The sequence below is a fragment of the Aplidium turbinatum genome, chromosome 18, assembly GCF_918807975.1.
Source record: "Aplidium turbinatum chromosome 18, kaAplTurb1.1, whole genome shotgun sequence".
NCBI lineage: Eukaryota > Metazoa > Chordata > Ascidiacea > Aplousobranchia > Polyclinidae > Aplidium > Aplidium turbinatum.
In genome coordinates, this window is record NC_137489.1 from 19,719,129 (window position 1) to 19,731,527 (window position 12,399).

The 12,399-nt window shown below is 41.1% G+C and overlaps 1 protein-coding gene across 1 annotated transcript in view; it reads left to right on the top strand.

The window, feature by feature from the left end:
* Nucleotides 1–12,399, top strand: part of LOC145787967 (semaphorin-3F-like) — a 29,338-nt gene that overhangs the window by 12,658 nt on the left and 4,281 nt on the right. The window contains exons 3-15 of the mRNA XM_082599806.1: nt 3,727–3,843; nt 4,047–4,246; nt 4,521–4,737; nt 5,387–5,502; nt 5,644–5,802; nt 6,207–6,332; nt 6,854–7,045; nt 7,433–7,534; nt 9,289–9,411; nt 9,621–9,731; nt 9,832–9,946; nt 10,406–10,510; nt 12,071–12,253. Of these exons, the coding sequence (XP_082455932.1) occupies nt 3,727–3,843; nt 4,047–4,246; nt 4,521–4,737; nt 5,387–5,502; nt 5,644–5,802; nt 6,207–6,332; nt 6,854–7,045; nt 7,433–7,534; nt 9,289–9,411; nt 9,621–9,731; nt 9,832–9,946; nt 10,406–10,510; nt 12,071–12,253 (1,866 nt within the window). The remainder of the gene's footprint in view (nt 1–3,726; nt 3,844–4,046; nt 4,247–4,520; nt 4,738–5,386; nt 5,503–5,643; nt 5,803–6,206; nt 6,333–6,853; nt 7,046–7,432; nt 7,535–9,288; nt 9,412–9,620; nt 9,732–9,831; nt 9,947–10,405; nt 10,511–12,070; nt 12,254–12,399) is intronic.

Here is a 12,399-nt window from a genome sequence, read left to right on the forward strand (position 1 = left end):
TTTATTTTACGATAACTTATAAACTTTTCTTCAAAATGTTTCATTATACAAAACAGAATTTTTGTAGGTTTCCACTTTAACCCGCTCACAAATTTTATTCATTGCGGCAACAGCGCTATATTTTTTAAAGCAAAAGCAAACTTAGAATTATTGGCGGCAGAAGTAAGATAGCCTTATTTACAACCAAACACAACGCATAAATTAGGCATCTTGTCACTTAATTTCTTAATTCCTTAATTAACTTAATTCCTTATAAAATGCAACAAAACAACAAGTCTATCTTTTAGTTGAACATGTGAACTACCCAGACAGCAAAATCCGTCGTTTTCATTGATTCAGCTTATGCAGACTTTGCATCAATGTAAAAATGTTGGATCTTGCGGTCCGGGTACCAACCGTGGCCGATTCACGGTCATATCCTGACTAACAGTATCCTATATGCTAAAACGTGCAATTAAAACATGAAACCAGACTGCGAAATGCTGCGACATAGAGCGTCGTTGCCTGATTTCCTTCTTTTCCTCCTTCCCATGCTTCCATGTGGATGCAAGAAAAGACGTATGAGACATCACTTCGATCTTTGTTCAATCCTCTTTTTCAATGAAGAGCAGTTGAAGATGAATACATAGCATCCACGCGTCTTCCGTGTTTCCATTGTCTCTTTACAAATTCGAATTCCTTGATCGTGTTTGAAACGAAACTTAATCTCGGGTCACCATTGTCCTCTACTTGTCTTCATCTGACCGGCGTTGTCGCGACTACAGCGACGCATCAGGTTCGCCGTTGTTTTTCAGCGACTTGAAACGTTGTCTCGATGTAATACTGTTGTTTACTTTTGTTTACAAAGTAAATACTTTCCAGACGGCAAATCAACCGTTATTTACATTGAACGATTGATTTGCTGTATACGCTGGCACGACTTATTTGAATACTGAATGTTTTTGACAAGATGTTCTGTCGCAAGAAGAAGCGACTTTGCACTTCACGTTTAGTTTAGAAATAGTTTAAGATGTGCAATGGTTTGTGGGAATAGAGTGAACTGCAACGTGATGTGAAGGGGTTGATTGCACAAACTAGAACTTGGTCGTAACTTCGACAGACTAGTGAGCAGGGTTGGAAAAAATCATGATTTTTTTAAAAAAATCAAAAAAATCGGATTTTTTTGATTTAAATCGGATTTTTTTGATTTAAATCAGATTTTTTTGATTTTTTTTTTTATAAAAAAGCGTTGAGTCTACTTGGGGGAAGAGATCATTTTAGTAAGATAGCAGAATTATTTTTAACCCCTTGATTGATTGAAAGGCTTTGCTTTGCAAGTGTTTAATCATTTTTATTATCATATTGTAGGCTAGCCTGTCTAGTGTCTATTGCACATATTTTTAAGTAGGTGTGATATGTTGCTTTTTCTAAATCATAATGTGCATATCGAGATTGAGGTACGTCTCAGACTGTCATCTCACTACACTAAGATTTTTCCTTACGTTTGAGCACACGTTACTTTGCTTTTTTGCTCAACTGATGCATAGCCTACAACCAAACTTGTTACAAAGAAAGTTTAACTGTGTAATATAATTATGTTACCGACGTACCATACCAAAACAATAAAAGTTCAGATGACACAAAATTGCAGTCTATTTTGCATTGAGAAGTTTGTACATAAATACAAGCTCGCCAGCTTTTGCAGTGCCCAATCGATTTCGAACTTCTGATTGAAGCAGACCAAAAGTGGAAAAAACTTGCTCAAAAACTATGTTTAGTGAACAACACTGTTTGTGAACTGCCAAGTAAACTAAGTTGCCTTTCAAAACATGCATAGCCTATAGCCTTAAGTATTTAAATATAACTTTTGTATTACAGAGAAGCAGTGAAACGTTTGTTGATGTATTTATTTTTATTTTAGCAAATAAAAAATCATTTGATTTTTTTAATTGATTTTTTTTATTTTTATTGTTTGATTTAAATCATGATTTAAATCAATGATTTAAATCATTTGATTTAAATCAACCAACCCTGCTAGTGAGTTTTGCAGACACTTCCAGTTTGATTTACGGCGTATTAATTTAGATTGAGAAGTGAGATAGACTACTTAGCCAAGCTGGTTTGTTCAGTTTAGCCAATATTTTTCACTGTTCCTGTAACATTTGTGTTCCCAGCAGTTGATGTTTGTTTAGTGCATAAGTAACTTGCTTTTCCTGTACTGTGGTCCCACCGATTATTGGTACAGTGTTGTATCGAAGTTAAACGTGGTTATGGATTAGAGTTGAAATTGGCCAAAGCTTTTCTGTGAAAAACCCAGACGCAAACAACAACCGATTGACGGCTGATTGAAAGAGTGTCGGTCATAATGTTTTATGTTCATGGAAGTCTGTTATGATTTCCTTGTTGTATCTGTGGGAACATTCTCCTCACTTTGCCCGCATGACGTTAATGTGTTGTCAACGCTTCTAATCTGTGTATAAATAAGTCTGGGAAATTTACATTGTTGTGTTTTTATCCCACGTCACAGTAAGAATAGTCTCATTTTTACGTTGCTTCAGCATCCAAAGACAGAAATAAACCGCAATTATATGTAGTTAGCTGGAATCGTGCTGTAATTGAAGTTCAATTACATGCTGTTTCGACACGAATGGCCACCGCTCCATGGGAACCGGCTATTTGTACATGTTTTCACATTTCCGCTTTCAACTCTCTTTGGTTGTTCATGAAACTTCTATATTTTTAACCCTTTTCCGTTTCGGTTGAATGCCTGGGCTAAGTACGACCACGCTCCACTACTGTAGTACAAGACTTGTTACATTGACGTCGCTTGGTTTGGTTTTGAATCTGGTTGTTTGTAATCTTGTTGTATGGAAGTATCGCTCAGTTGTAGCCTGATGGAGCCCTGCGCGCATTCGCTTGTATGTTGGGTTCGTTGTGGTAGACAAAAAACCTCTATGAATAATGATCTTGTGAAATTAATCAAAGTAAATATTGATGAAAAATCTGCTAGGGTATGCGCCTACATAGTTTCTTGTTGGCGCTGGCGAACTTCGATCCCAATCATTCGGTTGCTCCACCGTCAAGCAACGTTGATTTACACCAACAATTTTCTTGGTACCAATTCTCGGTGCACTTGACGTGAAGTGCTGACCAAGCCAGTTGTATGAAGGGCGCTTTATATCAACAAGCGCTATTAGATCTTTGTCAGAAACCACTTAAACACTGAAGAGTTGACTTGGAATAGGCTCACGTCTGTGTGTTAGACTCTGGCCTACTGATGCTCTACCGTTTGTTACGTCACCTTCGCGGTGTATTTATAGCTTTGCGCAACTTTTTGCAACAAATCCCCGCACTATTAAACATTTTAAGGTTCGTGGATGCTAAATCAGCGTGAAGTTGATGCAAGTGTTCTGTCACAAAGATGTGACGTGCACTCATTTGGCCCACCCCAGTTGCTTTGCTTTATTTATTTTACTTCTCCAGGTTGAGACGTCGAATAAACATTAACTGTTGATTGTTAACAGTCGTTTGTTCGGTTTGTTGACACAAAATATTATGTAAGGTTGTTTGCGTACTGACCAATCTAAGTGCACATTCTATAGCAACAATAGGAGTTGTATGCTTAACTCTATTGAGCGTGTTGTCGTTGAAAGCGTTAATTCCTTGCCAAATCGATTTGCGCTCGCAAGCAACACCTTTGAACCGCGTCACTACTCCGCTATAATCGTCTCCTCTGTTGTTGTGTAGCTGATCTTTCCCCGAAGAGTTTCACGGATTCTGATATTGGAGAGTACAGGACACTCGCCGTCCACGACAACATCTTCTACATCGGAGGCAGAGCCATCCTGTACCGCCAGGATCCAGGTCCGAGCTTGTTTAATTCATTTATTTTGCAACACAACTTGAGACGCACTGCCACCTTGTAGAAGTTTGTTTACGGATTGAAAGTAGTTGAATGTTTACTCGTTGTGTCGTTGACTTTATGATTGTTTGACCTCTTGCAATTCACGAGCAATGCGGCATTCCTACCAACAGCTTCCCATTCATATTCCGCATGCTTTGCACAGACAACATCTCAGAAAGCAAGTTGACGCCTGTACCATGGGAGGTGATACCATCCGTAGAAGGCGTATGCAGACGGTTGCCACAAGGAAACGATGGGACGTGCGATAACTTCATACGAGTGGTGCAGTCCTACAACCGAACGCACATCCTTCTATGCGGTAGCATGGCCTTAGAGCCAAAGAATGCATTCCTTAACACTCGGGTAAGGTTTGACTATAGACGTTCACTGACTCATGTTATCTTCTGGTAGCTTGGTGTTTTGCCGGTTTATTTGGACCTTACCTGGCTTGTAATTCTCCGTAACATCGAGCAGCCTGAACAGACGTTGAGAGACGTCATGACCGATGTTATTACTCTTTTTTGGATACCTATTACATTTTCAGACTTATTGCATCTTGTCGCCCGCTTCGTGAGAAGAATGTAATAGAGGGACGCAAATTGGCCTATAATTTTCATCAATCTTATCCATGTTTCAGGATGGGAGTGTGGAAGAGGCGAAAGATATCCAGACTCCCTTGTGCAGCTACGACCCCGCTGATGAGGCGACCTTGTTGCTGGCGAAGGAATCTTCATCGTTCACATCCATTGCGTTTACATCTCGCACTTTAACCAAACCTCAGACAACGTTAGTGAAGACCCTTTCGTCATCAACTGCCCTGCGTACGTCGCAAGGACGTGGAAAGATGATTGATGGTGAGTGATCGTTTGTGACAAAATATAATAGGCAGTTTATTCAACTTCAAAATACCAACTTTTGAGCATTTCAGTGATCACACTTTGACGTAATCTCAAAGAGGCGTTAAGTAAATTTGGCTGAGATTCACAATTAACATTCACCGGCCTCTAGTTCACACGTTGTCAATGTCCGTGTACAGTATATAGATCGCTATGCAATGAACGCTGCGGCTCCAGACAAGCATACAGTATGTGGCAATGGTAGATAGAGAGATATTAGCAGTGTGCAATGTGTCAACTCTGACTCTCTAACCTAGAGTCGGCTTGTCGTCTCAGCAGAATTAAACGAGTCCTTTGTTGCTTAATGACTGCATCCTGCGCGACCTGTCTAGGTCGGCGTCCAAACGTCAGTGACTAACGACAGATTCCCATCAGTGCTAAGCATCAGTGTTTCCGTTTCAAATCGAACAATACCAGTTGATGAAGCTCAATCGAGAACCTTCGGTTGAACAGCTCTATGCCGAAGGAGCTTCTTGTGTCACTTGTTAGCAGAGGAAAACAATAAATCGTATGCTTGCAAATCATGTGATGAACGATTATGCAGAAGTCCCCAGCACTTAGTAGTTTGTCAGGTGCTGGTTATGACGAAATTGTTGTTTGTTTGAAGTCGACCCAAAGTTCATTCATTCCTTTCGCGCCAACGAGGTTGTGTCTGGTCGAACGGTGGAGAAGTTCTATTTCGTGTTCAGGGAGACAAAAGAATACAAATCACGGATCGCGCAGGTGAGACTCGTTCAGAGATGGCGATGGAGCAACTTGGATATGCTTGCACCCGGTGGTTGTGTTGTCTGTTTGTGACGTCATCATTGATTAGTTACGTTGATTCTACGTTATGGATATCGCTTGACGCCATCTTGCTTCCAGGTTTGCGCGAACGATCGCGGAAATGTCGTCAGCGTCGGGCAGTGGACCACTTTCTTGAAAGCCTCCTTCCTCTGCCAGACAAAAGGCTTTGCGTTTGATATGATAACCCACAGCACGGTCAGCGAAGATGGAATATTTTATGGGTCATTCACCCCCTTGGTAGGTGCTTCTATGATCTTGCCGCGAGTCATTCTGGTTGGCGTCTCGCGTGTAGAACTTGAACAAACGGTTTTCTCCCATTTCGATCGTTTACAGCGTTCTGGTCCTGGCACTGTATTGTGTGAAGATGACTCCAAATGGAAACAAGTTTTTCACATTAAAATTTAAAAAAGAAAAAACAATAGGTTTTGATTTACAGAGTTTGATGGGTGTCACTGAATTTGGACAAGCCCTTATCACTGAATTCGCATTTGGCGAGAATCCGTTGCACTGCGGCACCATGGCGGCCTGCTTTAGTGGTAACCTTAACAGATTTTCAGTCTGACGTTTCCTACCAAATACTTGAAAGTTGATGGAACGCGTTCATTTAGTGTTGCCGCCGCTTATCGTGACTGTTTCGACAGAGCGACTTCGTCACTATATCTGCGGTATGCGCTTACCGCGTGACGGACATACAGAAAGCCTTCCGCGTGCATAAGTACCGGGAAGCTTCACCCAGCGGGAGTGGGTACACCGTCAGAAGTGAAGAGGTTTGTGGCTTCCATGCAGTCTGGGACAACAAGATTTTTTTATTTTTTCTAAATTAGTTTAGTATTATAATTAGAGCTTACCCAAACACTGGATTAGAATTTAAACTAGATTTTAAGCGACGGAATGACAGCATGCATGTCACTTTGATCTTGATCGTTTTGTTGCATTTATCGTGTGTGGGGTTGATAAAAGCGCAGTCTCCTTTTTCATTCGCTGAAAAATAATATTGGACAAACTAGAACTTTTGGCAAAACCGGAGATGAAATTAGAACTACAGAGTAAACAAGCTTTCACGAAATTAGACTAGCCTCTAATTTTATTGAATTAGACAACAAGAATGATCTGATTGTTCAGGTCTGTATGGCATTTGCTGACCTCGCCACCCTGGTATTGGTGACGCATTAAAATAAGGTATTGTTTTAGCGGCTGCAGACTAAATCAGCATATAGAAAAGCACATTTGCTGGCTATATGCACTTTCCAACTGAATATTTATTAACGTAACTTCAATGATTTTACAGATTCCTCAAAACCCATCACCCGGGGAATGCCCTTACCCAGGCATGGGGGGCGTTGCCAACGCGACAACGGAAAGTTTTGGTTCAAACTTAGTGACATTCATGCTGGAGCATCCTTTAGTGGACACTCCCATCGTACCCACCGTGGGTCCGGGAGGTCCCCTGTTCACCCTTAACAACGAGCGCATCACCAAGGTGAGGTTAATGTGCGAAATACATGTAGAAGCCGTGTTGAATGGCTCTGATCACCTACGCCAAACCAATACAATTGCTACAATTGAAGCATTCACCAGTTTAAGTATCCGACTCCACCCTCCCAATGCAATTGTTACCAAGACTTCCTGATCCTCCTCAATGTAACCTTCACATCATCGCAATTTACCGCAAGTATTTCCCAAGTTGCGCACTAAACATGCAAAGGTTGGACTTGAGGGATAACTTTCTAGAATCTAGATCTACCAAATCTGGTAATCGCACCCAGAGTGGTGTGCCAGCTAATGCAGTGCAAGTGTCATGCGTACCAATCCCATGTATCAGACATCCGCCATTGAATGCAACACTGATTGACCCCGATATTCACAGATTGCCGTCCAGAAGGTTCGCGCCGTAGATGGGAAGCACTATGACGTCATATTCATGGCCACCAAGTCGGGGAAAGTTTTTAAGTTTCTGCCTGTATTGAAGGTACTTGCAGGGTGTGTGCCTCACTACGACTTCGTTGCTGTGAGCTGATTGTTGAGATTACATTATTGAGAGTTGTTTATTATTATCTGTTTCGCTTTTACGAATTTCATGCAACTCGATTATTTTTATCACATTTTCACGCAAATGACTTTTTTCAAGATAAATCGATGCCATATAAAACCAAAACAAAAATATTTATATATATTAAAATCGACGCAAAACTAACCCAATCTTTACGCTTGGTCGCTGATTGCAGTCGGCTTATTGGTGGACTGTCCTGATGTTTCTCAGCCAACAAACCAGTGTCCTTTTACATTGAATCAACGTCTACTGATGACAAGATATTGAAGCAATGTAAAAGTGGATTTGTTTGCTGGCTGGGACATGGCCTCTCTGTCAGGGCTTTCCAAACTGGGCTTTGCGGCTTCGCAGGGGTCGCGTAACGAACTTCAGGGGTCGCAGAGAGCACACCAATTTTACATAAACTGCTGTATATTATCCCATTGTACTCTTCAGACGTTTACTTCAAAAGCAATTGTTCAAACTTATGCAACTGTTCAAAATATTATTCTAAACTGAGTTGTAGATTCTGCGTAAATAGGTCTAGTCCTGGTATTGTGCCAGCTTGAGGACTACTGTACAATGTGCATGCTAGTAGCTAAATATTGAAGATAGCTGGTGAAGCTGGATAATTGAAGATTTAAAAAATCGAACGATAACGATTATTTTGACGTTTTTTTTCACGGATGTGGGGCTATTTTGGAAGGACTGTGTCATTTACCAGGGGTCCCACTCGGTATGAAATCATAAAAAATACTACTGTAAAATTTCAATTTTGTTATCATTGGATTTTCACAAAACACAAATTGCTGTGCTATTACTTTCCACTATTGTGATACTAGCATCAGATCAACAAATGGTGTGTATGTTCTCTAAACAGAGCTTAATTATATGCGCAATTGTGCATATGCCTGTATTGCTTGTTTATGCTCCCTATCTACAAGCATGACAGCTTTGTCTAAGCAGTAGCAACGGCAGATTTCGACAAGTCGCATAAAAAAATCACACAAAAATGACAAATGAGGAAAAATCTCAACTTCATTCACAAATCTTGAAAGTTTTCCGCTTTTGTGATTATTCATCGCAATCGCGAGATCTGATGCAAATGATTCCACCTTATGTTTCCAAATTCAAGTTACACGGAATTATAAGCTGGCAGACACTAAAATCAAATACCACATTTAATTCGGCATCGCACCCATTTAAAAAAATGATGGTTTGTGATGTAAAAACAAGCAATTTAATTTCAAGTTTAATGAGACCATCACCAGCCAAACAAAGAAACAATATGACTAACACTTGCAGTATTGGTCATCAAGTGATCAACATAAGTTTGTGATCAAGAAATATTATAATATAACCAAACATCTTTCAATTGATGTGGAAAAACATGAAGCCTGGGAATTAGTCGATGTTGGTACAAAACAACAACAAAACGTAGCTATCTGACCCCATTCTTTCACAGCCCGACCAAATGAAAGTCAGGTATGGATGCATCAACTTTTACGTGAAGTCTACAAATACACTTGTGCGTTTTTATTTCGTCGGTTTACGCAAATCAGTTTTTCATTTGGTCTGATGTAAGTTGAAAGTGCGTCATGTGTATTGCTGGCAATCGATAGCATCTGCTCACTAGCTCGATAGTGACCTTCACAATGAGCACTTGTGACGTCACCAAGCTGTTGTTTGTCCAGAGCGTCGACGTGGAGATAGTGAAGCTGGCGGAGTACAAGTTGTTCGATATGGAGATTACCGGCATGATCTTGTCGTCGGAACACAACAACTTGTATGTGCAGACCGCCAGTGAGCTGAAGCAGGTTTGTCGGCAACATCTCACGTTGGCATCGTAGCAAGTCAAAGTAGGGGATTGCGTGGTTAACCTCGCCCGAAATCTGTTCCGCATAGTAGGGAAGGTTGTGATTTTATTGTGCAAACAATCCTCCGACTGAAAAATTGTCATTTACTTTCGTTATTTTTAAGCGACCAGTGGTGATTTGTTTTATAATTTGCATATATCTTTCTACAGGTGGCCACTGGCAACTGCGAGCTTTACACGAAATCGTGTCCATTTTGCGATCCCTGCCGCATGTGTGTGCTGTCACGTGACCCCATGTGTGCTTGGGACAATCATATTAAGGTTTGTCATCGGCTGGGAACTTTGCTTACCTTGTCTTAACGTCAAAACGCTGTTGAAACAACGTTATTGATCATCGTATTAACGGAAGTTGTTGTTACAGCGATGCGCGGATATCCGCTACTCCGTTCACAACTCATCCGTTCTTTTCCAATCCATTGGAGCGGTATCCGCGGATGTGTGTGGAGAGGTTGAAGTCAACGAAATTCAAGAACCCGGTTAGTGACGTGTCAAGAACTCCGTGTCAAGGAACACGGAGTTCGAGCGTGTTGTGCAGCCAATAAACAAATTGTTCTTTCTACATCAATTCAACGTTGCCAGATTTTGAATCATTTCTAAAAAGACAGTTGTGTAAGGTGATCGTACTTGTTGCTAACAAGGGCAACTGATCCTCGTAGTAGCGTGCAGCCACCGTACAAGATAGTGTAATGACTAATGAACCTCATTAACCCGAATGCGTAATTGCTACGAAATGCCAGAACAATTTCATCGAAGTGCGGAAATGCATTTAAGCACAGATGTAATTGTACATTCCATACATCCCAACTACTGGCAACAAAATGTAATTACTTTGCTGTAAATCTTCAAGTCATGCAAAATCCTTCGGTAATAATAAATTCAGTTCCTAACGTGACGTTCTGTGGACCTCGTTGTTGACTTGTGGCGTTGCTTTTCAGTCCGAAACACCGGCGTGACCGCTGGTATAGGAAAGCAGGTGTTCAACCCCCTCATTGACGTCACCTGGTGCAACCACATCGTTGAACCAGCCGAGGAGATTAAAGGTACGTCAGCTAAATCTGTCTGTATTCGTAGACGAAGGTTTCGCTTCGAACTTCCCGGTCATCCTGTCTGTTGCAACCCATAATGCCGACGGATGGATGATCAGGCAGCTCTGCCTCTCCCGGCAGCGGTGATTGTTGCCAGGAAAGCACAACCAAGAGTTTGTCACCCTTCATAAATTGTGTTAAACATTAACAGATTCCAAGTAGGCGATAAGCCATCAATTTCTTGACTGCGCAAACACTGAGTGGTCAATGATTAGTTCTGTTGTGACGTTGAGACAAGCTCTTAAACAGTTGATACTTTGTTATTATCACGTTCGTTCATGTGTGGCACTGTGCTTATCACTGGCAGCACTGTAAGATAGCAATTTGTACACTCTCCTGCAGCTTAAACTAACCAAAATGTCCAAATCTTTTTAATCCAGAATTAATTTGAAGCAACGCAAAAAAGGCTGGCTTGGAGACAGCAAGATTCAACGAATCAACGTGTGCAGACGTTGAATCAATGTAAAAAACGGTAGATTTGCTGTCCGGGTGGAAATAATTGTAGTTGTGAAAGTCCATCACATGAGCCGTTCATTAAGCTCATAATTAAGCTAATAATCTACAACTACCTTTGTTGTCAAACATTATTGTGATTATCTTACAGTAAGATAAGATAGACAACAACAAGACAGAGTTTTATGCTTTAGCTACTTCCAACACCCGATAATGAGGTTATTTTTCGCACTGTTTCGTGCAGTTTTGTTTTTATAAAAACGAATGCGAACCGCTGATGAAAGTTGTCCACTGCATAAAAGTCTTTCAACTGAACTGTTGTTTAAGTTTGGACGAGAAGTCGTTTCGCCATGACGTCAATTAAACGACAACAAAACTAAAAAAAAAAAAAACGGAGTAAATTCACGCGTTTTTGACACAGCACCAGACAAACTAACCAATTCCATATGAAGTAACAAGAATTTCTAATAACCATAAACAAACAGCCCAACTGCAACACATGATTTAACATGATAAAAACCAAATAGTCTCTTCTTGATCACCTTGTGAATTTTGGTCTCGATAAGTGACAATTACGAACTATGTTAAACGAACCTATATGAAAATGACGTTGCAACGAATAGTGCAAGCGCGTACGTGGCTTTGATGGTCTGGGTTGATATCGGGCAACTTCCAACATTCCCGGTAACCATGTTCGCTTCACGATCTTGCCATTGCAACACAGTTCTCTCAGCATGCCGCATGTCAACATGGCGGCTAGCAGTCACTTGCGTTCGCATGTTTTGACGTAAGCAGTTATTCCGAAGTCACGTATCTTTTTTGTTTGTTGTATCCTGGCTTATGCCAGGTGATTGAAGATTTAGATTAAGTGGACGGGAAGGCAAGGAAGCGAATCTTCGTGTCCACCTTTAGGCATGCTTTTAAGTGTCGTGCCAAAGACACAGCCGAATGCTCTTGAGCGGTGTCGAACCGGCGCCCTTTAGATTGCCGTTTTGTGTCTCGTCAGGTAGATTTTGGTCTTGTGTATTCGTCAGGTATATGACGCTTTGTGTATTGTGACAGGTGACACGGAGAAGTACCACATCACTGGCGAAAAGAAGTTGGAAATCAACAACTTCAATGCGGGGGATGTGGGGCGCTATGTGGCCACCTACACTCTCAGAGGGGTTCATGTGGCCATTGAGGCCTCTACCTTCACCGATCACATTAACACAGTTCCACCCCCCACCCCGCCATCTACAACAGGTTCGTTGCAATTGACGCTTATTCATAGTTATGTAATGTTGAACTTCGAATTCGAGTGAATAGAGTTGTAAAATATTATGTCCAACTTATCATGTTAAGACATATTTACACATCATCATCTTCAAGCAGTTTGCCAACTCACCTAC